Source organism: Glycine soja, chromosome 8 (assembly GCF_004193775.1).
Source record: "Glycine soja cultivar W05 chromosome 8, ASM419377v2, whole genome shotgun sequence".
NCBI lineage: Eukaryota > Viridiplantae > Streptophyta > Magnoliopsida > Fabales > Fabaceae > Glycine > Glycine soja.
Window position 1 is genome coordinate 18,891,536 of NC_041009.1, and position 27,153 is coordinate 18,918,688.

Consider the following 27,153-nt stretch of genomic DNA (forward strand, 5'->3'; position numbering starts at 1 on the left):
TCTGATTAACGAGGAGTTGAGGGAAGTGTCACCACATAAAGTGTTGTAGTGTGAGATTCGCCGAGAAGTAAAAAATCAAGAATATTACAAATGTTGTACGAGTTGTCTGATTGGCGTTGGTTATGAATCATGAGGCCTTTATTGTCTCGAAGCCAACTCATCTATGTCTTGTTTTGCAGCCTCTTATCTAAAACTTTTGCATGACTGTTTAGGTCACCCTAGTTTGGCAAAATTGAAGATCATGGTTCCTAGTCTCAAGCAACTTCAAATGTTAGAATGTGAGTCGTGCCAATTAAGAAAATATGTTAGATCCTTTTTCCATAGACCAATTGAAAAAAGATGTAACTCAGTTTTCTATACCATTCATTCAAATATTTGGGGACCAAGCCAAATAACATCTTTTGGTTTCAGATATTTTGTAACCTTTATCGATGAATACTCTCGATGTACTTGGGTTGATCTAATGAAAGAGAGATATAAACTTTTGTCCATCTTCAAGTCCTTCTTTAATGTGATTAAGAACCAATTTAGCAAAACAATTAAAATTGTTAGAAGTGACAATCCCAAAGAATCTTTTTCAGCTGAACTTTCTTCTTTTTTATCCTCACAGGATATTCTACATCAATCCACGTGTCCACACACACCACAAAAAATGGAATAGAATAGAAGAAAGAAATAATTGAAATTTAGTTGAGAATGCACGCTCCTTGATGCTTAATACCAATGTTCCAGTACATCATTTGGGAGATGCAGTTATGAGGGCCTGTTCTTTAATAAATAGTTGTTCAATTCCTATAGGTTCTCTTGGTTCATTTCCTTGGCCATTAGCTTCCCAAACGATGGATCCTTCCTCTACATCACATCCTAGTGAAAGGTATTCAATCTACTCAAAATTCTCACCTTATTTATAATTTTTTGAGTTATCATTACATATCTCCTTCATATTTCTCCTTCATTTCTTCCTTGTCTTCTATTATTGTTCCTAAAAATGTTCAAAAGGCACTTGATCATCTCGGTTGGCGACAAACCATGATTGTTAAAATGCAGGCTCTTGAGAAAAGTGGCACATGAGAATTAGTTTCTTTTCCCCTTGGGAAGAAGACGGTTGCAGATGGGTTTGTGCTGTTAAAGTCAAGACTAATGGTAAGGTTGATCAACTTAAGGCTAGGTTGGTTGCCAAAGACTACACTCAGATTTATGGCCTTGATTATAATGACACCTTCTCTCTTGTGACCAAGTTCACAACTATTCAACTCTTCCTAACAATGGTAGCTATTCGTCATTGGCCTCTTTATGGACATAAAAAATGTCTTTCTTCATTCTGATTTAGAGGAGGAAATCTATATGGAGCAACCTCCTGGTTTTGTTGCTCAGGGGGAGTATGGTTTGGTGTATAAATTGTATTGATCTCTCTATAGGCTCAAACAGTCACCATGTGCTTGGTTTGAGAAATTTAGTTATATCAAAATTTTGGAATGAAGCAAAGTGAAGCAGATCACTTTGTTTTTTTTTATTGTCATACTTCTCATGGGAAATATGCTTACCTAATTGTGTATGTTGTTGACATTGTTATTACAGGAAATGATGCTGCCAAAATTTCCCAACTAAAGCAACACTTATTTAGTCATTTTCAAACCAAAGACCTTGGCTATCTAAAGTACTTCCTTGATATTGAAGTGGCTCAATCAAAGGTGTTGTCATTTCATAGAGAAAATATGATCTGGACATTTTGGAGGAGGCAAGTATGACTAATTGTATGACTAATTGTAGGCCTATTGATAGTACTATGAATCCAAATCAAAAGTTAATGTTAGATCAATGGGAATCTTTTCTAGATCTCGAGAAGTATAGAAGGCTTATTAGGAAACTCATTTATCTCACAATTACAAGGCCTGGTCTATCATTTGTAGTCGGAGTTGTTAATCAATTTATGTAGGATCTTCACTTTGACCACCAGAATGTTGTGATTCATATTCTTAGATACATAAAAATGATTATAGGACAAGGATTATTGTATAATGATGATGGAAATACTTAAATTTGTAGGTACTGTGATGCTAATTGGGTAGGTTTTCTCATAAACAAGCGATTCACCACTGGATATTGTGTATCCTTTGGAGGAAATATTGTCTTTTTGAAAAGCAAAAAACAAAGTGTTGTTGATTGATCAAGTACAAAAGCAGAATATATAGCTATGGCTCTTGTTACTTGTGAATTGGTGTGGATTAAACATCTACAAGAATTAAAATTTTGTGATGAATTTGTATTGTGATAATCAGTCAGTTATTCACATCGCTTCTAATCTTTTATTTCATGAGAGAACTAAACATATAGAGATTGATTGTCATTTTATTCAGGAAAAACTACAATCCAAAGAAATTAGTATCGAGTTTATTAACTACAACAACCAGCTTGCAGACATCCTGACCAAGTCCTTGAGAGGTCCTCTAATCCACTTTATATGTTCCAAACTTGAAGCATACAATTTATATGCTCCAGCCTAGGGGGGGGGGGGAGTGCTAAAGTTGTTGTTTGATAATGTTTTATTAACACTTTATGGTTCTTTGTAGCTTATTGTAGAAGTTGGTTCTGTAATTTGTTATCATAGGCTAGATTGTGCCCTTCATCATGAACCTATTTTGTACTATCTATTAATTTATATACATACATATACATACATGTGTGTGTCAATATATATATATATATATATATATCTTAACAAAGTGGTAGCTAAGGCTCAAGTAAAGCCATACTTCCTTTGAGAGTCGGAAGGGAAATGAAGAGAAAACTCACAAGAAGCTACACAACAAGGGTAAGTAGAAAGAGTTTTATCTTAATAGTTTCATTTTTTTAAATTACTCGATTGGTAGTATAAACTTATTTTCTTTTATTCCTTTCTTGTATAATGTAGAAATTCAAATTATGGAAAATCTTGTCGAAGTTAAGAAGCTAGTAAGAGGTGAATTCACCTAGCTTAATTATGTCTTTAATTCATTTTTTAGATAATTTGTGTTCGTTTTATTTTTCGTACGCTCTATTTTTATATAGCCAATCAAAAGATCATAAGGGGATTGTAATTGAAAAGGATCTTAATATGCTTAAGAGTCCATCCAATGCATTTTCCATCTTCTTGTAAATCCTTATTCTCTAAAGTGTATTTATACTTTTTTTCATTGTTTTAGTAAGTAATATATAATCTTTATTATAGCAAAAGATTCAAAAAAAAGGTTATAATGAAGAAAATCTTGATTCAGAGGATGTTGAAAGTGTAAGTGGATTTGATTAAAGCATTCACCAATTAGAATTTATTTTGCAAGAAAACATAGGTTGATAAAGCGACTATTAAAGCATGAATGTCCATGACTAATGAAGTAAGTTTAAGCCTTATTTTCACTCTTAAATAGTTTAATGTTGATTGAATCTTTGTTTATGACAATTGAATTAGGAAATGAAGCCCTATTTTGATAAAGCAACTAAATGCAAAAAATGGGAAATTACATTTTGATGCATTAAATGAAAGGTTAGTTATGTACTTTGTTGTCTTGTGACACTTTTTATTCATGGGAATTATGATTTATGAAATCTTTCATTTTTGTTTTGATGATTCTTAATAGGTATATTCACTTTAATCAACAAGAATGTGCACTTGGTATGGTGCTTATTTTTATACTGTATCGTTTTTATATATTGTAAACTGAGCTAAAATATCGTTTTACATGTATTTTTGGTGTTAAAAAAATATAAGAGTTCATTTTAATGATTTTCAAGAGAAACAAATAGGGAAAAGGAAATGTAAACCCAAAGTTCATTTTGATGGAACTAACTTGGGTATGTTGAAAGATGAGAAAACTCACCTTAAACAACACAAGAAGCCTAAGTCAAAATGCATCTTGATGGTTTCATTTTGTTATATTACACTTGACTCATGTATAAACTTATTATTTTTTATTCCTTTATTGCTTTTTTTAGAAATTTAGAATGTGATAAATGCTTCTTCAAGTCAAGAAGCAAGCTGAGAGGTGAATTTACTTCACTTTATTATGTTTCTAATTTTTTTGTTGAACATTTTAATTGAGTGTCTTTTTTTACCCTGTTTAATTTCTTTAGTATATCATTTTTAATACAAAGTTGTTCATAATCATAATCATACGTGTGCATCATAAATATAATAAAATCTTTTTATAATGAGTTGTGCATATAAAAGAAAAATGCAGGGGACCATGAGTTTTGATATGTTCATTTTAATTTTGATTTGGTTGTCTCTGATGGTTTACTCTCTAGTTGTCATTCCCTAGCAAATTAATGATGTTAACTTTATGTATGATCTATTCCAACTATATTTATGTTGTTATTGCTTTTTATTTGGGTTTTGACTACAAGCAAACATTTTAGTATTGTTCCGGCATATAGGGTAGTTTTTTTAAAATGTTTTGGACTTTTTTTATTTGCAGTCTTGGAAGTTTGAACTACAAGAAGTTAGGTAGCAGAAGTTGATTCCTATTGTTTAGTACTTTAGAAAGAATTTGTGCTCACTTATTATTTGTGAACTTGTATTGCGACTCAACATGGTATTTGTAGAGTTTATACAAAATTGTTTTTGAGAGATTCCATTTACTCTATCATCCTCAATGCTTGATCTGAAAATTTTCTCTCATTATAACTGATGTTGGGCTTAAATCCATCATTAGTGAACATGGTACCAAGAATGAAATACATTTATTACTTTATTTTATTATTTTCTGTTGGGTGTAATATTTTCTCTCTTTTATTAGTTCCACTTATTCGATACTCTATCCATTTTGGCAATTAACACTAGATTCTTTAATAATAATGATGATATCAAATTCTTCATATACATATCAAAGTGTAAAATGTTAAAATATTACAAAATTGAAATTATATCGTATTATAGAAAAAAGTAAATTAGTAACATTTAACATATATATTAGCAAATTTTTTAAAATGTTTCCTATGTATTAAAAAATATATTTCTAAAAGCCTTTTTAGCAAAAAATTTTTTTGAATGTTGCCTATGTATTGAAAAAATATTACTAAAAATGCTAAATGGTATTATTAGTATAAAAAAATGTTGCTAATTAAAAAGTCTATAGTAACATTTTTATAAATGTTATTATTAGTATGAAAAAATGTTGTTAAAAAACCTTTAATATGAAATATATACATTGATAAAATATGACAAACTTTGATGCAACATTTATTCATATTTTGGTGATATTTTTTTAATGTTGCAAAAACATAATTTGTTGTAGTGGGCACTAAACTATCCCACTGTTTGACAATTCCATGCCAAAGGTTTGAACCTGGCTTACACATCAATTATAAGCAAGACATCATCTCCATATTTGTATTTCGAGCAGACCACTTTAATTAACCTAAAGAGCATTTAGTTTGGTGCACAAATTCCACCCAACTTTCAATAATAGAGCCTGGTTCATAGTGCTAGCCTTCTTAAGTCCAACCCTATATTTTATTTGTTGGAGTAGAAATGTGAGGTAAAGTCCCACATCAAGTAAAAATGAAAAAATTGAACATCATATAAATGAGGAAAAAACTCATAAATCTAAGCTTTAAAGTTTTAAGTTAAAGTGTGATGCCAAATTTTTTTATTTGATTGCTCAAATTATAATTGTCATTGATTCCAATGGATCAAAATAAAAAATAAATAATACAAGTTCAAAGGGCTGTTGCTCGAGGGTGTTTTTGTGATATATAAAACAGACAATAATTTCGTAAGCCTCTTCTCTTACCAACTTGAGCTTTTAAATGAGTTGGTCCTTACCATAATTTCTAAAAAACACTTGATGTTGTTCTTTTTATCAGACTTGACAAACCAGTATTCCCCCGTGAACTAGTCGATGCATGTGAAATTGCTGGAAGTACATAATTTTTGGGGAAGAAAAAGTAGAAATATATTTAAAGATGATAACTATACATACTATGTGAGGTAGTAGGTGTTAAATTTGGACCTTTGGAAACATCTTTATCTGGTGACTTTGCACCGAGTTACGTGAATATATATTGTTTTTTTCTGCAGTATAGTCATAGCTTAATTTATTTTGATTACAGAAATTTTAAGTCTGGATTATATTGAATTTTTTATTGGTCCGGATTAGAGATGTAGTTGACTAGTTGCGAAAGCTTATCAAATCTTTACATGAATTATTCTCTCACCTATAATGAATTAAGCTGTTTTTGTATGTTGTTGGTAACTTCAAATTACCGAAATTTCTTAAAGAATTTAATTTAACTAGATTGATAATGTAATTTCTTTTTATGAGGAATCTATTCCTTTTATAATTGTTTAAAATTTATTAAAAATCATCAATTTTGATAGGTTTCATTTCTCATTTAATATAAATCAATTTAATATAAATCAGAAGAAAAAATCATTAAATTAGAAATAAAATCTATTAAAAGTAATAATTTCAATAAATTCTAATCAATAATAGTCTTAGAAATAAAGTGTCACTATTATTTCTCAAATAGAAAATTATCAATAACAAAATTTAAATAACAAATTCATGTCAAATTCAATATAATCCCATGTCTGAATGATATATATATGAATATTTACCACTTAGTTGACGGTCGTATAGAACATGAAATATGAATTATAGATTGCATACACTCTTTATTCCCCTCTGATTTGAGTTACAGTTTATGATTCATGTACATGTGTGAGAAAGGATGCGTTGAAAATAACTTGTTTTAGGTTCTCCCTCAAGAGGCAAACCTATAAGATACATAATATCCCAATGCAGCAATGACCAAAACTGCAGCACCAATATTTCCAACTAATTTTTTCTCTTCCTCATTCCATATCCCTTCTGCTATTTTGGTGAAAACCTGGGAGACAGGACCAACCTTTTCCATTGCATTGTCTTCACTCTTCCCTTTCCTTTTGGAATTAGTTCTGTTGCTGGATTGCTTTTCCTTTTTCTTCTGAACTTTTGGGGCAGAAGTTTCTGCTTCCTTGGCTAACAATTTTTCTGCCTTGGTTTCTTTCTCTTCAAAATCACCCTCCTCCTTATCTTTCATAGGCTTTCTTGACTCAGAAGATTCCTCTTTAACTTCCTTATTTGAGATCCTTTCCTTCTTTGCATCTTCAGCACTTGTTTCCTCTGTCTTCTTTTCCTCCAATTGCTCCTTAACTGATGGCTTCCTTGTAACATTTGTTATTGAAGGTCTTGACTCTTCTTCCTCTACACCCTTGTGGGGTCTTTCAGCAGTTTTGACTTTGGTCAGCATTGTTGGTGTTTGTTTTGCTTCAAATTCCTCTTCACCCTTTTGTGGCCTTTCAGCTGTTTTGGCTTTGGTCAACATTGCTGGTGTTGATTTTGCTTCAAATTCCTCTTCACCCTTTTGGGGTCTTTCAGCTGTTTTGACTTTGGTCAGCATTGTTGGTGTTCGCTTTGCTTCAAATTCCTCTTCACCCTTTTGTGGTCTTTCAGCTGTTTTGGCCTTGGTTAGCATTGTTGGTGTTGACTTTGACTCAACCTCCTCTTCCTCTTGACCCTTTTGAGCCTTTTCATATGTTTGCATTGTAGTTGCCCTTGGTGTTGGTGTTGGTGTTGGTGTGGGTTTTGGCACCAATTCCTCTTGACCCTTTTGATCCTTAATTGGTTTTGAAAGGCTTTGAGATGGTGTGTCTTCAAAAGTATCATTTTTTTGTTGTGCCTTTAAATCAGGGCTTGTTGGTGATGCACTTTTCTTCTCTTCAATTGGTTCTTCCACTTTAGTAGTTGTTGTAGGTTGTGGTGCTGAAGTGGTCTCTTGGACTTTTTCTTGAGGCTTTGGTTCAGCTACTACTGCACCTTTCTCTTGGGATGTTCCCACTTCTTGTTGTTTAGTAGCAGCTTGTGAAGTGGCCTTTTTTGGCATTGTAATGGTGAGAATTGGAATCTCAAACTTACCTTGAAGTGCCTCTGCCTCACAATAATCAGGAATGGGATATGATTTGTCAATTTTGTGCCATCTGTTACCTTGAAGTTGCCTTTCTCCTGTAATCCTCACCGTTCTTGAAGAGGCCACATATGTAATCTTTACATTCTCCCTTGGAAAACCTGTAAAAAGCAAGGGAGAAAGGTGTTATTAGTTCGACAAAAATGCTACTTACAGAAAAAGGGAAAAAATTAAAAACAGATTTATAAACCACCAAATTTTAAGATAAATATATAATTTTTTTATTCGTAGGAATTAAATACAATACCAAAAAAATTTATAAGATTTATATTCTCTACTCAACCAATTAAACTAAACCTTTTGCTGATGTAGCATATGTTTGAGTTAATTTTGATAAAATTGATTTTGATGAAATCAATTTCGAATTATTAAATGTCAACTATATATTCATATTGAAACCTTTTCCCCCCCGAAAATAGTGAGAATTAATGTTGCAAATTTATAATAAAAATGAGGAGAAGTTGAATTGTTAGGAATTATTTGATTATTCAGAAGTGAATTAACAATTATTACAGCGTACTCTCGGAAGCAATTTTATTCATGAATTGTATGATATATTATTTTGACACATTCCTGTTATTATAAGTAAATCTTATATGCATTTTACTAAATAATTAAAGAGTAAACTCAATCTATATTATAATATTTATTTATTTATTTATTTATAATTGAAAAGGAAAATCAAGTAAGAAAACAAGTATATAAAATTTGCAAACCAGGAATGTAAACAAGTAGAAGGTATATAAAATAGCACTGTATTTTAAACCGCCTTGCATCAATTGAATTAATTTTATAGTTCAAAATAATTAGTACAATCTTCCGTTAAAAATTAAGTATTGTCAATTTACATTTCTTTGTTTTTTCTTAGGATATAAGATGATAAACACAATTAAAGAATGTAAATTAAAATGTTAAGATCTGAATTTAGACATCAAAGAAATGTGTTTCTTCATCTTCTTCTTCTTTTATTAATTAATAAAAGAAGAAGAAACACATTTTATTTTTTATAATTGAAAAAGAAAAGCATCAATTAAGAAAAAAAAAAGCATATCAAAATTTCAAACCAGGAATATAAACACGCAGAAGATAAGCTTCTGGAAGTTCTTTTGTCTCCGATCGTGGCTCCAAAGTCTCGTACACGCGACGAACAGAAAGTTGTGGACGGAAAGTTGGAGCTCTTTGCCTGAAATCCATAAGCTCTAGAACGTGTTATAAAGCTAAATAGGACTTTTTTTTATAGTTTTTATAACTCACTTATTTATGGCTGATGTTTTGAATTGAATTTGTTTGGCTTCAATTTTCGTTGTAACTATGTTTATATAAGGTGTGGATATTGATTGTTATGATTAACCGGTTTTCTTGTCTAAGAGACAATTCCTTGTTTGCATGTATGCTTTGGTTTGTTGATGAAATTAGGTTGGGTTTTCCTTCCTTGCTGAGCTTGAATTATATACAAGGAATAACTTCTTCGGCTATGAAAGTATAATATAATTGTTCTTTGTTTTGCCCACACACTTAAAATATGCTACCCATGCAATATTCATGTACATCATATAGGATTAAAACAATTTGGTCCTATTTTTTATTTTAGTCCTTTATTTTTTTTCTAGTCCCGTAAAATTTAAATTATTTTGTTTTAGTATTTATTATCAAATAACAACATTTATTAATAACGTAACAATGACGTTTATAATTCATAGACGTTGTCAATAAATATGACAAAGTAGCTATATGTATTTTTTTTAATTACACTGTATTTTTAATCTTCATCAACTATTATGATGTCATTAAATATTTTTAAAAAATGAAAACTAAAAAATTTAATTTATCATAAAAAATTATGCATAATTATCTTGTGAAATCTTTGATGAGGTGATAAATCAATGGATGATTAATATCGTGATTATATTATTAGTTAACCTTGTTATTTGAGAATAATGATTAAAAGTAAATTTTATAGGGACTTATAAAAAAAACTTTAAAGGATTTAAATTAAAAAAATATATTTTATAAGTATCAAATTGTTATTTGAGCTATTTTTGTATATTGTATAATTCTTTTAACTTTTGAAAGTATTAACTAATTTTCTTTCACTTTATAATGATTTTATATTTTTAGTTTTTTAATTTTTCTATGATTTAATTAATAAATCTGATCACCTAGATTGACACCGATCCAAATATGATAGGATTAGTTTGATTGATGTTATAAGGAAAATAAAATTAAAAAAACTCGAACCAATTCAACTCTACGTGTTTACACTGCCAACATGTACTTGCACCGTTGAGGATTTAAGAACATATCAACGGTACTTTGTTTCTGCGCTGTGCTCTCCATTATTTTTGTTGAAGCACATCACCTTGGCATGGTGACACACATTTCACAGTTGCTTCAATTACTTCGTTTTGATTTGCCAGATGCATATTAACGTGACAGCATGCAACTCCCGTAATATCTGTTAGATGGATTTCGCTGGAAGTTTTCATAATTTGCTCCCACAATGTCAGCTACTTCTGATATAAAAATATAATTTTTAAAAAAATTATATAAATAAAAATAGACTTAAAATACAAGTTTATTCTTCCTATTTTTTAAAATTTAGAATTTGATCTTTCTCTTAAAAAAAACATTTAATCCTCCTATATTTTAAAATTCATAATTTTAATTTCTTATTTTAAAATAGAGACTTTTAATCATTCAATTTTATAAAATTTATAATTTTGATGATTCCATAAAATTCAAAAAACATTGATCGATAAGAAATTAATCTGAGATAGTTTAAATTTAATGATGTGATACTGTTTAATTTAAGTTGTGATCAATGTTAATATATAGTTAATATTTTCAATGATTAAAATTATAAATTTTACAAGAATGAAAAATTAATTAAATATCTCTATTTTAGGATAAGAAAATTAAAATTGTGAATTTAAAAAAAATAAAAGAACTAAATATTTCTATTTAAAATAAGAGATAATAATTTTAAAAAATAGTACCACCAAAATTACGTTTAAGTGATCAAAATATTGGTTACATTTCTTTTCTTTTTTTCTTTGCTCACCGTGTTAATAATATGAAGTATTTTTCAAATTTTTCTTTGGCTAATATCTGCTAGAAAACTGTCTAACTATTTAAAGGGTTCTCAAATACTTACAATAAAATTTATGAGGCTCAAATCTAAAATTTTACTAAAAATAAGATTCGAACTTACTTGTACTCAAACTAACTATATGTTATGAATGTAAAAAACTAACTACATGTTAGTCACACTTTTTAATCTATGTTTTCCTCCTGGATACGCAAATAAAAAGAACAGGGAGAATAACTTATTAAAACATGTTCAACTTTGAGTTTCATAAAATATTTTATTTTATTCACATAATATTCAATTAGTTAAATAGAATGTGAGCTATTTTAAATTATTTATATTTATATTTGATTCCTTACAATAAAAAAATGTGAAGTTTCGATTGGAAACGGGTACAATAAATTCCTGAACGTGACGTTAATGCGTTTCCACGAGCTGGTGAAGATTTGGAGAATCAAACTTAATTGGAACATTCAGAGACAATATAAAACACAACATAAAAATATATATTTCCGAAATATTCATTTATATGCATCACATGGACCCCTTTAACATACAATAAATTCCTGAACGTGTCGTTAATGCGTTTCCACGAGCTGGTGAAGATTTGGTGAATCAAACTTAATTGAAACATTCAGAGACAATATAAAACACAACATAAAAATATATATTTCTTAAAGTGGAAATATTCATTTATATGCATCAGCATCACATGGAGCTCTTTAACATATAATTCAACACACTTCAGTTGACATCACCGACACGCATATCCAAATTTATTTCATACAATCGAAGGACTTAGCAAGCATATCCTTCTCGATTATAAAGATAATAAGGCAAAGTCCATTATTTCTTTTTAATTATATTGTTTATTTGGAGTTATGCCTTGAGAAGATGAGCATCAATATCTTTAGTGCATTTGTGGACGTATTCAATGTAGCCATATGGAGGATCAACTTCCTCACCAATCCTCTCATATTCAATTGTCCATTTGATAATAGCACTGTCATTTTCCTTATCAATCGCTTGAAAGATGAGCTTAAAGACCTTAAACTGATTATCAATGTCTCCATCGAAGAGCTTGTAGTTGATTGTTTTGTTCTCTTCATCAACGGATTCAATACTCTCCTTGCAAGTTGTAACCTTGCCATCTGTTGTTTCATAAGCAATCAAGACCATAACAAAAACATTGTACAAGAATTATACAAAAAGAAAAAAAAAAGTTTATGAGGAGTTTTAAGAACTCTCTCTCTCTCTAATAAATTCTTTCTCAATTCTCACATACTCTCTTTCATTAGTTAAAATTGATTGAAAATCATAAAATTATGAGTGTGAAACTAATTAGACCTAAAAAAATTGTAATTAATAATATATTTCAGAAAATAATAAAATATGTATTGGAAAAGTGTGCTCATTATTTCTCTACATTTATAAAAAAAAAATATTTCAATTTTGATCTTAATCATCCCTTTATATAATTTATTTTCGTTTAGAAATTAATATCACCATCGTGTGTATATTTTGGCTTTAGTCGTCATATCAAGAACCGATAATTCCAAAACCAAAAGAGTTATGGCTTATTAAACTTTTAAAATATAGAAATTTATAATTCTAAAACTATAAGAGTTAAAACTAAACCTAGTTAGAATTATAGAAACTAGAAATATATATTTAAACTTAGGAAAAAAGAATAATCTACCCATCATTTTCGTCTGCATATTAATTACCTATGGTATAAGTCCAGTGCTTGACCGACTCATTGTGATGCCAGTCTTCACCATGATGCAGCTCGGTTCCATGAATTCTATCAGTAAGATTTTGAACGTGATGAAGTTGTGTTGTGAAGAGGTTGAACCACTTTGCAGCGGTTGCCTGAACACCAATTTCAGAGCTGATTTTACCAGCAAGGGACATGATCAAGAAAAGAAGCAAGTAATATATAGAAGCAAGAAATCAATGGAAAGAACAAGGATGAGGGTGAGGAAGAACATTGCCTCCTTGTCCTACTTTTATAGAACATCATTTACCAATTCCTGACAACACTAATAAAATTATGGAATCACTTGCGATAACCAACAAAAAAGGAAAGTAGCTAAACAAATCTTTTGAGAATTCTTTAATAAATTTATTTAGTATGTAAGAAATAAAATTGCTAGTATGTAATTTAATTTTTAATTTTATTAGTATGTAATTCGTATTTATTATTTATCATTTTAAATTTTTAGTATGATATTCTTTTTTCAAGTAAAAGTGGTAGAAGTACACCACAATATCATGATGGGACTTAAAAGGATTATTGCACAAATTTAAATTACAAATAGTTTCACCCTTTCGCAATAGTCAACTAGTCCTAAATTTTTTAGGAGATATTCCTGAACGTGATTGTCGACTAAGCAAAAAGTGGCGTGAGAAAAATTGTTCAATGCTGTAAATTTTTTCTAGATCCTTTTAAGAATATCGATCTCTCTAATTTGCTCTTATTTATAACTAGCTAAATGCACATGCGATACATGGGGCGACATTTTACTGTAAGTGACATAAACACTATGTAAATTGTTTGTAAAAAGGTTTGATTGTGTTGCAAACTTTTAAAAATTGCAGGAAATAATATGAAACAAACCTAGAAAATAAATAAAAATTGAAAACAAAGATGATCATCAAAAGAGATAGATTCAAACAATAAATAAAAAAAGTTATAAAAAATGTTTCTGGATGTATAAACCAAGTTTGAGTGTGTATTAAAAGTTTCAGTCATCAATTGTATTGTTAAACAACAATCAATAGAATGAATATGTAAAGATAAACATTAGTATTATCATATTTTCGTGCATCATTAAGGAATGGATAACGGGGAAAAAAGGAAAACAAAATTAACACGTTCACAAAGGTCACCCAACGGAAAAATAAAAACAAATGCAAGACAAAGAAGTGGAAGTTCACATCCATGGATTTTCGTTTAAAATCCCCAAAGTAGCAACGATTGGGCAAATAATAGGAAGCATGTACGAGAAAAAACATAATAAAGTAAATTGCATATCATCCGAGCTGACGTCTTACTGTAAGTGGTATAAATATTGTGTAGATAGTTTTTTTAAAGGAATGAGTAATTGGTGATTGTAATTACAACAGATCGAGGATATATCAGATGTTTATTAAGAACAAATTGTAAATTATGTAAGGAGGTAGTTAATATATTGTTGGATACGCATGTCAAACGTTGTTATCATGATTCCATGTAAATAACGTGGCAAGTAGTGCGGGTTTTAAAATGATATTGTGAGAGGGATAAAAATACTAACATTGTTGGATGATAACAAAAGAAAAGATTGTTCAACACCGTAAGGTATTTAAGTTTGTTTGTTTAAAAATACAAAATAAATTTGTTCATTGAAGAGAAGTCAGTCATCAAGGTGGATGTCCTCCTTGTCCCATTCGATATCTTTCCTGATCAAAAGCTCCCATGCATGGTCATCAAACCGGAAGTAGAAGACAAACTCATCTTCGGCCATCAATTTTTTTTCATGAAGGTACTGGAATCATGGGTCAGCAATAGATGGCACACCATCGTGGATGGGGACCTGCCATTGGGTGCATTTTCCTAGGCCCCGCTGAAGCGTAACATATTTTTTGGAACCACATACAAATCTGGAAGCCGTTGCTGGAAGAAACTGTATCAACACCAAAAAGAATGGTCATACAATTTGAAATTTTTTTTATTTCTCGCACTGCAAAAAGCTTCTCCCCTTCCATTCCTATTTCCATCCCGTGCTGATGCACGGGCTGGAACTTTACTGTTAGTGGTATAAATATTATGTGAACAAAAGACTCAAATGCTTATTAAGAACAAATTTTAAATCATGAAACTGGTATTTTTAAAATCAAATGTATATAAATATATGAGGAGGTAGTTAATGTTGCTTCAATCCAAGTTTAATTCAGTAAATTTGCTATCACGATTCCATGCAGATGAAAAGAAGTCAGTCTTCAAGGTGGATGTCCTCCTCCTCCCATTCAATTTGTTTTCTGATCAAAAGCTCCCATGCATGGTCATAAAACTGGAAGTAGAAGACAACTTCATCTTCGGCCATCAATTTTTTTTTATCAAGATACTGAAACCATGGGTCAGCAATTGATGGCACACCATCGTGGATGGTGACCTGCCGTTGGGTGCGTTTTCCTAGTCCCCGATGAAGCGTAATATATTTTTTGGAACCATATACAAATTTGGAAGCCGTTGCTGGAAGAAATTGTATCAACATCGAAAAGAATTGTCATACAATTTGAACTATTTTTTTATTTCCCTTCATTTCTCGCACTGCAAAAAGCTTCTCCCTTTCCCTTCCTATTTCTATTTTTTTCATTTTCCTTCGTTTCTTCGTGCATTAATTATGGCACAGTTATCACCACACCAAATACGTGCATTTCCTTATTTTATTTTCATTTCAGTCATTTCTACCTGTTGTGCATTAATTGTGGCACAATTATCGATGCACCATGCCGATACATAGCTGGGACCTTCTGTCTGCGGGAAAAAAATTCCCGTGGGAAAAAAGAACCAAAGCTCTACGTAAAGAAGACAAAGTTTTTTTTTATAAAAAAATAAAAAGGGTCTGCCACGTGTCGCAATGACCTTAAACAGGCAGTCAAGGTCTTGTTTATAAGGGAAAAAATTCCTGTGGAAAAAAAACCAATGCTCTCCATAGAGAAGACAATTTTTTTTTAATTAAAAAAGGAAAAAGGTTTGGTACTCCAAGTTGAGTATTAGAAAGTTGGAATAGTTAATGTCGAGCTACATGTAGGTAATAAAGTTTGATTTTAAGGTAACGTGTTAATGTTAAACATTGTTTGATATTGTTAGGAATAAAAGAAAGGATGAACAATTAAAAAATGTGAATCAAACAATTACAAGATTGGATAATATAAATCTCACTAAGTCATGAAACATGAAAACACTAAGGCATGAAACACCAAGATGCAGAAAAAAAAGATATGAGATAAATATAAGTGTTGGCTGTTAGCCCGTGCATTTAAAGTGTTGGGAGAACATTATTTTTAAAAAAATAAACGAAAAAGAATAGAATAGAAATAAAAAGAAATCAGCAACAACTCTTGTAACAAAAATGGCAGAAGATAAATTTTTTAAAAAAAGAAATTAGGAAAAAAAGCAAAAAAAAATGACACCTTTATTCTTCAACACCTTCAGCACTGTCATTACGAACCTGTACTCATGTAGTAAACAAAATAAAGGTAGAACACCCAAAAAAATTTAAGTTTTTGTATTTACGAACCTATACTCATGAAGTTTTTGGGATAAAAATCGCAACTTTAATGTGTTCTTCCACCTTCTCTACATACAACATGCCAAAAAATATATTGAACCATTACACCACCAAAAAAGGACGAAAACACAAAAAGCTGGGCATAGGAAGCAATGAGCACGTTGGAGAAGGCTCAGGAACACAAAAAAAATGTAAACTTTTGTATTGCGAGAAGCCAAAAAACAAAATAAAGGCAGAACACCCAAAAAAATTTAACCTTTTGTGTTTACGAACCTGTACTCTTGGGTTTTTTGAGATAAAAATTGCAGCTTTAATGTGTTATTCCACTTTCTCTGCATAAATAAAGACATGTTTTCTACTATTGTAGTTCAAGAGGGAAGAAGAAGAAGAAGAAGAAGAAGTGAGAAGTGAGAGAAAGGGATTAACACATAAAAGAAAAAAAAAACATACAGGTTTGACAGTAAAAAAGAGCAATAAGGAAGTAGAAAGGAAGTACCTTGTAGAGGAAACACACGTCTTCTATCATTGTAGTTCATGAGAGAGAAAGAAAAGAATAGAAGAAGAAGAAGAAATGAGGAGTGAGAGAAAGGGATCAGAAGAGAATGGGAATGGGAAAGGGTGAACGGAGTGAGAATGAGAATAGAATGGGAATGGGAAAAGAAGAGATGAAAAAACCCGTGGAGGGAGGGGCAAAATAATAGGAAAAGGAAAAGAAAAAAAGCAAAAAGGGGCTGAACACGTGGATTGAAGTGGGAAAATAAGGATTGAAGAATTTTTTATTTTTTTATTGGACAGGTGTCGACAGGAGATACAACAGGCAGTCAAGGCCTTCTTTGTATATAAGATAGAGATAGAGATGAATGTAAGTACAATTATAGAAAAACATAATAACGCATAATAATGAGAATAATCCCTAATTATCAGTGAAATAATATCTTTTAACATCTCTTTAAGTTTATTGTTAAGTTTATTGTTAGACTTAATCAAGTTTGAGAATTAGAACATTGATAGTTTAGAGTGACAATATTTCTAATTTTTGGTTATGAATCATGTTTGAATGATTTAAGATTAAGTTTGTATGATTCGGTGTTATGTTTAGATTATTTAAGAATGAATTTTTAATTTAATTGTAATAATTTTTAATTAATACTTTTATTTGACTTTAAACATAAATAAAGTGTAGGTAGCTAATGAGATTATAGGTATATATAGGCACCCAATGAGTATGGAAAACGAAGATTTTGTTACCTACGTAGACATTGGGGTGAGTACATGTATTTTTTTCAAACTCGGATATGAGGATCTATATTATAGTATCCTACCCATTGTGATTCCTAATCACAATTGTGAGCTATCCTGATTGAAAATTTTGATAAATAAAAAAAAAATTATAACTACTTGTGAGCTATCCTGAATTAATATTTTTTAAAATGATAGTTTGTAGCTTTTAACTTTTTGTATTTTTTTTTATATTTTTATCCTTAATATATTTTTTAAATTTTCTGATTATCTTTTTTAAATAAATCATGATTTTATTATTTTTATCATTTTACACTTTTCAGCTACTTCAAAAGATAATTTTAATGAACACTTAAATTATAATAAGTTAAATTTTCTAACTATTAACTACTTTTTAGTTAATTTTACCAAATCCATAACTAACAAAATTAAGGAGGAATGAGTGTTAAAATAATGAATTAGTGATAGAAAATGTAGAAATCTAATATTAATAAATGGACCCTTGGCAACTATTACAATGACCTTGGCAACTTTAGGCCTTTTAAGTTGGGACCCTTTACTTTTTATTTATTTATTATCTAATGCATTGCTTTTGTCACTAGCTTTTCATTACATTGTGGAAGTGCTAATCTTGTTACCGCCGATGGAATACAGGCTTCTTATATATGGGAAATTTTGGCATGAAAATATGTGTTTGGAGGGTTACTTTTACACATTGATCTACTTATTTTAATACATAAAAAAATATCTACTTATGGATAGTCAGCATCTACTTGTAATATATGTTTATATAAGTGTGAATAATTTATTTAACGAAAAAATTTATATTCGATTTTTATCATATATAAAATTTACTTAAATTAAGAGATTAATCTTTTTTCTAATGGATTGAAGGACACCATGAGTTTAATTTAGGACAAAAAAAATGAAAATGTGTGTTCTATTTTATTAATGGTGAATTCGCACCAAACAAAGATTTCAATTTTTTGTATTTATTCTCACTCTAATCTTTGGCCCCACCTTATGCTAAGTTTAACTATACGTTATTAATATTTTTTAAAAAAGTTACAAAAATTACTTTTATATTTACTTGGTTCTTAAATATTTTATACACTTGCTATAAGACAAACGAATAATAGTACCATAATTACAAAGTTAAAAATATTTTTAGTATAAATATAATCTTAATTTATATTATCATTCTTAATGACAGAAAACCCGGCAGAATAACTTATTAAACCACGTATAGCGTGAGTTCCATCAATAACTATATTCTATTCAGACATTATATAATTTATATCATACACGAACACGAGACACACGGGACAATATCTTATTAAACCATGTAAACCGTGAGTTCGATCAATTATTTTATTCTATTCAGATATTGTATAATTTAAATCATATAGGGATACGGTACACCACGGTTTACAAGTAATTAATATTTTTTGTTCTTCTTGTTAATTAGAGGCAGTTCTATTTGATTCACGGTCGAAGATTAAAACCAATCCTCGTTATCCTGTAATTATAATTTGATACAACAAATTGACACACACAACTGACAGTTTTTTTATTATGATAATTCAAATTTTGTAAATACAAAAATCATAAAATTAGACGATTTTAAAATGATAAATTATATATTTTTAAACTAGAAATAATTGACACAATTTTTTATACAACTAAGAAAGTTAAATTTATTATTTTTGTTAATTATAATTCACATATCATATGAGGTAACCATATAATTAAATATGAATCATTAATATTTAATGTTATGTGATTACATAAAAAATTATATAAATTTTTTTAAAAAATCATATAACTTTTTGACATTATATCTTTCTGTGATTATATCATCCAAATTTTAACATAATTTATATTGTTAGGTTAGATTTTAATATAATTACTAAAAGAAGTAGTTTTTCCTTCTTTTCAAGTGAATCATAGTCTTTGGTATATGTACAATTTACTGAAATAAAATTTAAAATAACTTGAAAATGATACTTATTATAAAACTTATTTTCTGTTCCAATAAATTTTGTATATTATAATTTTAGTTTTTTAAGGAGTATTATGATTTCAGTTTTTTTTTTTTTGTATGATTTTTATAAGTTCAGTTAAGTATTCAATAAAATGAAAAATGTTGTAGCTCATAAGACCCGCGCTTGTTAATTTTCTTTCAAAATATTTTAATAATATTTTTTAGACAGATAATTATCTGGCTTTCTGTTTTTTTTTTTTTTTTTAAATTGGTGGCTAAGTTTAGGATTCAAGGAGGGTGTCCATTTTATGGATTGTTAAGAGTGGTGACATAATCAACTAGTTCTCTGTAATTGTTTTACTTAGGGGAAAAAAATTTAAGTTTGAATTGAATACTGAATGTAAATCAGATGGATCAAACTAGTATAAAAAATTTTAATGCATTTTCTTCGAACCATTATTCTTCAAATTGCTTTATTATAATTAGTGTTGTTATGGAAAGTATGCGGGGCAGTTAAGGTTTAAGAAAATAAACTATCTTACTCACTATATCAAATATATAAAAGCATATATTTGAACATAACTAATTTCTTTGAGATTAGAGATTGTACGCAGAACAATTTTAAGAAGAACTCAATTCATCCCTCTCTTTCGTTATTGAAGAAAATTGGTTAATACTTAAACCTAAAACAAAAACACGTGCAACAAATACAGTAATAAGTCCTAAAATAGAAAATCAATGAAAATGATAATGAAATCAAGCTAAAAAAAATGGAAAGATGCATACAACCTACCACAAGTACTATGCATATGTGATGTAAAATGTAACTCAATTTATTTTATGCAATACTACAGATTTTTTTTATTTTTTTTTACATTTCAAACAATCGTAAACCTTTTTAAAGTTCAATGATGTTTTTTTTTTCTTTATGATGTTAATTATTTAGTATATATTTTTACAAAATTATTAGTTCTTAATTTTTAACTCGAATCACAATATGCTCTATTTTTTTAGTTAAATATTTTAAGTTGAATAAATTTAAAAGGATCGATACTTATTCATTCTAACATATTTTCTCTTGAATAAATATCCTTTATATTAGAAAATTATTTTTGGTTTTAATAGAAGACTTAATTCTTAATTTCATCTTTTAGTTTTATTAAAACGTTCAATTAGGGTTCTTGAGAAGTGTGTTGGGGAATGGAAGGAAGGGGGTGATGATTGATGATAAAGACTCTCTTTCTTTCTCTCTGAGATGGATTTGGGAAAGGGAGAAGAATATGTGCAAGTGGTTTAGGGTGGGGTGTATTTGCGAAACACAGAGGTTCTAGAAGTAACTTGGGTGTTGCGAGGAAAACAGTTTGATGCTGGTGGCGGCGATGGGGGCTTTGGATTCCCAGTGGAGGAGGGATGCATTCTTTACATTGTTTTTTAAAATAATAATAAATACACTCAAGATTAAAACTTAATTTTATAAATTTTATTTTGTTTTATTTTTTAATTTTAAAATAATAATAATAAATATTGTGGTTGTTGAAAACAGTCGTTGTTCATGAATTTGAACTGTCGGTAACTCAACGTTGTCGGATTCTATTGGACGGAAAGGACTGGATTAATTATTTTTAAAAATTGTAAAATTTGATTGAATTTTTTTTAAAATATTGAAACCTAATTAAACACTTTAAAATATTTAAAGGATCAAATTGAGTATTAAAGCTTAATAAAATGAAAAATGATGCAACACATAGGATCCTCATGCTTAACATATTGGAATGTTTTTATTTCAAATTTTTAAGTTATATAAGAATTTTAATTAGAATTAATTTGATCCATTTTTTCAAACTTAATTTATGATACCGTTCTTCCTTCTAAACTCACTAATTCTACTTTTTAAACTCACTAATTTGTTATCATATCATATGTAAATTATCTCAGAAAATAATAAGAATCTCTTCAAAGAAGACAGAGTTATGTATAATGTCTAATAAAATATTATAAAAAGATAATAGTAATATTTATTCATATTTAACGATATTTTTTAAATGTTTTTAAAAACTTTTAACAACATTTTCACTTGGTAAAATATTGTTAAAAATCACATGTTTAACCGTGTTACATGAATATTTATGCACATGTTTTATGTTTTATAAATTAGTTTATAAGTCGGATGATACTAAATAAGGAACAAATATATTTATTTTAACAATATTATAACATAAATTATAGAAATTTAATTTAATCGTGAAATTTAAGCCTTACGCATGTTATTCAACATTTTTATTTGAGTTTCATTTATATGCCTTTATGCATTTTATTTTAGCCAAGTGGATTGTTTGGATGCAAAGGGATCATAATATAAACATTAAATAAGAAAATATAAAGATTAAAAGGGATCACAAATTTAAAAACAAAAAAAATAATTTTTTTCATATTTATCCAGTTTTTCTCTCCATCAAAATTAAATATTGTAATTATTAATTATTGATAATAACAATAATATATTTCATAAGAAATTTTTTTATAATAGCAACAATAACTGTAATTATTTGTTAATAATAACATCAATATTTAGTATGCATAATGAAAAGATCAACATTTGGTAAAGCATAATGAAAAGTTCTATACTTGAATTCGTGTAGTCCATTCGAAACATTTAATCTAACAATTTAATTATGAATTCAATTTTATAATATATATATATATATACACACACACATCAACTTTCTACTCTCTGGTGTGATAACTTATCTCTTAGAAAATGATACTTAGTATAACCTAACTGAGGGATACACAATTGTCAACCTTTTACTACCTCTAATAAAAAGATTTCTTCCTTTATCCTATATTTGGCTGTGCCTCTCGTTTCCATATAGCTCAAATCCTTGCAAATTTTGTTTCAGTTTTTCTCATCAACATCCTAAAAGCCAACATTTAAAGAAAAACATTAGTCTATAATGTAAATCAAAGAAAAATAATAAAGAATAAGTAAGTAAAAAGAAATGAATAAGTCTAATTTATTCTTTTTCATCTCTTCATACCGATGTCAACCATACTCTTTCAACCGCATTCAATTTATAGACTCACGTTTTATAGTAAAAATTTAAAACGACCTAGATGTAAAGTTATGAAGACAGAAAAATCTAATAAGAAAAAACAAAATTAATAAAAAAGAGAAGGTGAGATGGACAAAACTCACTCAAATATTTTTAAAATGTTTATATCGTTGTTGAGCATCAATTGAAAAAATATAAAATAAAAAAATGAGAAAAAATATTCATAAGAACTTACAATTAAATCTTGATAATTTTTTGTCATGAGAATCACAATTGAATCTACAATTGCTTAGAAAATTCATCCTGAAAATAATAACATAAAATAAGCCAGAAGTTTTGACCAGTTATCTAGAAAAACATACAAACAAAGTATTCTGATTATAAAAAATATAAAATGACATATACTCACATATATCTATATTTTAAAGGGAATTTCAAAACAATAAAAATAAAATAAAAAATGCGAAGGAAACCACTTACCTGGGTGACAAATGGGAAAGGTGGAGTTTTTCTTGAATAATCTCAGGAAGATTTTCGAAACAAATCCCATCTACACATTTTTTTTTAATCCAGCAATACCCACATCGTTAATCATGAGATCAATGTTCCAAAGGAAGAAAAAAAAAAAGGAAAAAAAAATAGAAAATATCTCCAATTGAATCATATTTAACCAGCCTAGTCATGTTCTCAGAATCCTCAAATCACTTAACCCTTAAAAGTGAGAACATGAAACCTCAGGACAAGAGAACTGCCTTTGAAGAATTCATTTATAGGCAAGAAGGTCTTTGAACCTATGAAGCACGGACGCCCCAGCGCCTTGCCGTGTCCGGTGTCCGACACGACACCGACACCGACGCCCGTGTCAGGGTTGAATTTTATGTGTTTGACAGATGTCCACATGTCCATGTCCGTGTCCGTGTCGTGTCCGGTATCCGTGTCAGTGTCGATGTTTCATAGCTTTGAACTTCCTATGCAATCAGATTCGTTGTTTTCAAAACTTGTTTAAAAAACTGTAGTAATCCAAAAGTTGTTAGATAAATATATTTGAACATGATAAAAGTTCACTAAACCGTAGTGAAATATGAAAATCATTTATGTATAAATATATTGAATGAAATTAAAAAATAATTATCTAAATTTAAAATCAGTTTTAAAATAATAATATGCATATTAAGTTTTTTTTAATAAGATAGTATTGTAGTGATATTTCATGAGAAAAACTTAGTACAAAGGGGAAGGATTCAAAGTTGCCATCTACTAGTCATTATTAGAAAAATCACTGCACAATTAGTTAAGGTTTCAAATTAGCGGACAAATCAACAACAAAAAAGAAATAAATGGAAGTTGGATTTGCCTCACACAACATTAAAAAAAAAAAAAAGACTTGGGATTTTTATTCGTGTGTTATGCTTCAGATGCAAATGAACTTAATCTAATTTGTAGAAAAGAAATAATAAATATAAAGACTTATCATATAGACAAAAACTATGTGCAATATAAAGAAATCAACAAATTTCTATACTCATTGGCTGTAATGAGCTGTTAATTCGTTGTGACAAATATGTGGAGTTTTAGTTTTTAGAAGAAAATTTGTTGTAGCTAGTGTCAATTCACTATGCTAAAACTAAATTGATTTTGGTTTTTCAAAAACAATTTTTGGAGAGAAAATGAATTAACAAATCAAAATGCTACTAAGATGAAATCCATAAAACTCTTCATATGAAACTCGTTCTTAATCAATCTCCTAGTAGATTTAACATCAAAGAGAGTAATATTAAGAATAACCTACTTACCTGACATTATCAAGCTCAAAACAATGAAGATTTGTACAAGATCAAGTTACTTATTTTTACTGCCCACGAAAAGCTTGAGTTTCCCTATGAGTTACATTTTTAGATCCACTTTTCTTTTCATAATCATAAAGAATAGCATTAAAGTCACAAAGAATTACCCAAGGACCCCATTATTATAACTATATATCTTCATAGTCTTTACTCATATGTCTAAGACCTGGAATTTGGTGTCATTTACTAATGTTTTTGAAAGGAAATAGTAATATATTATTTGACACACTTTTTCAACATACATTTATTATTATTATTATCACATAATTTAAAACAAATTATACTAACAACATGATTTTATTTAAATTATGCTACTAGTATCTCATGTATCACATAAGAACATTGAATAAGGAACCAATCAGAAAGCAAGTAATATCAGAAAGTCGTTCTAACAATTAGCATACTACTAAATATACAAAACTCACTAATAAATAGTCTCAGCAACTTAAGTATGACACTTATGCAGGGCTTCCTCAAGTAACAAAATCCTGAAAACAGCGTAACGATGAATCAAGAATTGAAGGATTTCTCTTATTCTATGAATCAAGAAGAAAGGAATTCCCTTCACATTTACATGGCATTCAAAAAGAAAGAGAATCAAAATGCTGCTGGTAGCCTCTTATCCTGATATTCTCTAAATAGATGAGTAAACAAGGCAAATTTAGACTTCAAAGGAACTCAACAAAGACATAAATGATTCAAAGCTATAACTATATACTTTATGCTTACATGGCGCATGGTTGCCAAACAAGATATATATCATAACTAGTATGGTTTTGCCTTATATTCCCCCTCTATGCATGTGCTTCTTCAGTTGCCTTATATATATATATGAATTTATTTACTTTAAGTTGTGAAATTTTTTCACTGTACTTACTTGTAACTGGGAGAATATATATGCTGAATAATGCAATGGGTGACTTTAATTGGGAGAATATGCTTGCTCCTAATCATTTGAGCCACTTGTTTTCACATATTTTTCTGGTCCTATTGTTATGCCATAGCAGATTTTGATTGTTATATACCGAGGGTGGGGTTGTGTCATGTGTGTTTATATGTACTTGAATGTATTCAACAAAAGAAAATGTGTACTTTTTTTAGGGAGAAAAAAATGTACCTAATAGGGGATGTCGCGCGGCGCCTCCAAGAGCTCCTCCAGTCCTCCGAGCTCGCGCGGCGCTGCCGCCCTTGCAGAGCGACCACGTATTCGAGGATGGGAGGTCGTAGAAGCTAATAGGGGATGCTTTCAAGTTTCAATACTTATAGTTTCTCATGGACAAATCAGAAGAAATTCATAACATGCACATGCATAAGCTAATTGTATGGCAGATATGCGTGTGTGTGTGCATATATATAATCTTACTTGTGCATACGTACTTAATCCAAAATCTGTAACTTTCAGAATAGCATTTGAGTCCAGAAGAAGATTCTCTGGCTACAAAGTGCATTCAATATTGAATATGAGTTTGATCCTTAATTTAACTCAAAAAGAAAAAAAAAATGATTCCTCAAGAAATGTCTGCTTATAGATTAACAAAACAAATCCCTCAGGAAATGCTATAATAACAAAACTTTTCTGCTACAATAATCCTTAACCAGTTCCTTAATCTCTCCCCCAGTACCAAAAAAAAAAAAAAAACAAAAAATATTTGAATTATTAACATGATCAACAATAACTTCATTTCAGATTAGTCTGATTAATCTTTAAGGGGAAGATAGATCAAGCATAAAAAATAAGAGTTAAAAAATCATTAATCAATGTCATAACTTGCTCCAAAATGAATCATTGATCAAGCATAAAAAATCATTGCTGTCTGTTCCTAGCAGCCTTTGACTTTAGCTTGCTCCAAAATGAATCCGTAGATTTGAAGAATTCACACAAGCATAGCATTAATTTCAAAAGCATTAATTCACACAAGCATAGCATTAATTTATCTCACTGATCCATCAAACAATGGCAAGCAGAGATGGCTTTGGATTTGAGTATGTTCAAATTGTTTCAATGAAGTTCAAAAGTTGGTAGAAACTATCATTACACTTGTAATTTCTATTAAATAAGATCATAATAAGGAAAAGAGAAAGAACACACAAAGGAATAAGGATAAGCTATCTTCCTAAAACTAATAGTTACAAAAACACAACTATAGATGAAACTTGAAAGTGGACAACAGAAGCTTTTGGGTGGCCTCTACTCTGCAGATCCAATTCAGGAATGTCACAAACCCAAACCCTCCCAATCTCAATGAAACGATGATGTTGTTAAACCCCTAAACACGAATAAAACAAAAACCCTAGCCCTCCCAATCTCAAACCCCTAAACAAAAACACGATAATGCATACTGTTAAACATGACCATAAGAAAGGGAGATTCAAACCTGGTTTTGTGAAAGACGCAAAGACACGAGGAGACCAAACACGCGAAGAAGAAGGAGAAAGAAGCAGCAGTGCAAGGGAGTAGGCGAAACAATGCTCTCAGCTCAAACTGCGATGACAACAATCAACATGGCAGCTGAAGCGGCGGTGACGATGGACACGATAACTGAAGCAACGGTGACAACACACAGGTGGGTTTTTGAGTGGTTGGCTTGACCTCCGATTCTGCAATCAAATTTTAAGCCCTCTCAAGCAATTTATCTTTATGACACTAAAGTTATATACGTATATACGGTTCATCTCTTTTTTA

At 29.6% G+C, this 27,153-nt stretch overlaps 2 protein-coding genes and 1 long non-coding RNA gene across 6 annotated transcripts; all 3 read right to left on the reverse strand.

Moving 5' to 3' along the window:
• Nucleotides 1–6,550: 6,550 nt before the first annotated feature.
• LOC114422608 (inactive protein RESTRICTED TEV MOVEMENT 2-like) lies at nt 6,551–9,402 on the reverse strand. The gene is made up of 2 exons (XM_028389054.1): nt 9,048–9,402; nt 6,551–8,084 (listed from the first exon to the last, which is right to left on the reverse strand). Exons 1-2 carry the CDS (start codon nt 9,175–9,177, stop codon nt 6,742–6,744), a joined length of 1,473 nt encoding a protein of 490 aa, XP_028244855.1. The 5' UTR covers nt 9,178–9,402; the 3' UTR covers nt 6,551–6,741.
• Nucleotides 9,403–11,717: 2,315 nt separating this feature from the next.
• LOC114423095 (MLP-like protein 43) lies at nt 11,718–13,070 on the reverse strand. Its single transcript, XM_028389716.1, has 2 exons — nt 12,799–13,070; nt 11,718–12,222 (listed from the first exon to the last, which is right to left on the reverse strand). The coding sequence occupies exons 1-2, from the start codon at nt 12,983–12,985 to the stop codon at nt 11,951–11,953; spliced, it is 459 nt and encodes a 152-aa protein (XP_028245517.1). The 5' UTR covers nt 12,986–13,070; the 3' UTR covers nt 11,718–11,950.
• Nucleotides 13,071–22,467: 9,397 nt separating this feature from the next.
• LOC114422577 lies at nt 22,468–27,085 on the reverse strand. Of its 4 annotated transcripts, none has more exons than XR_003668701.1 (6): nt 26,846–27,085; nt 25,588–25,700; nt 24,896–24,958; nt 23,107–23,176; nt 22,862–22,929; nt 22,468–22,490 (listed from the first exon to the last, which is right to left on the reverse strand). It is a non-coding gene; the product is annotated as an uncharacterized LOC114422577 (long non-coding RNA). The 4 variants fall into 4 exon arrangements; XR_003668699.1 differs by having other exon boundaries at nt 23,107–23,594; XR_003668698.1 differs by having other exon boundaries at nt 23,107–23,636.
• Nucleotides 27,086–27,153: the final 68 nt, after the last annotated feature.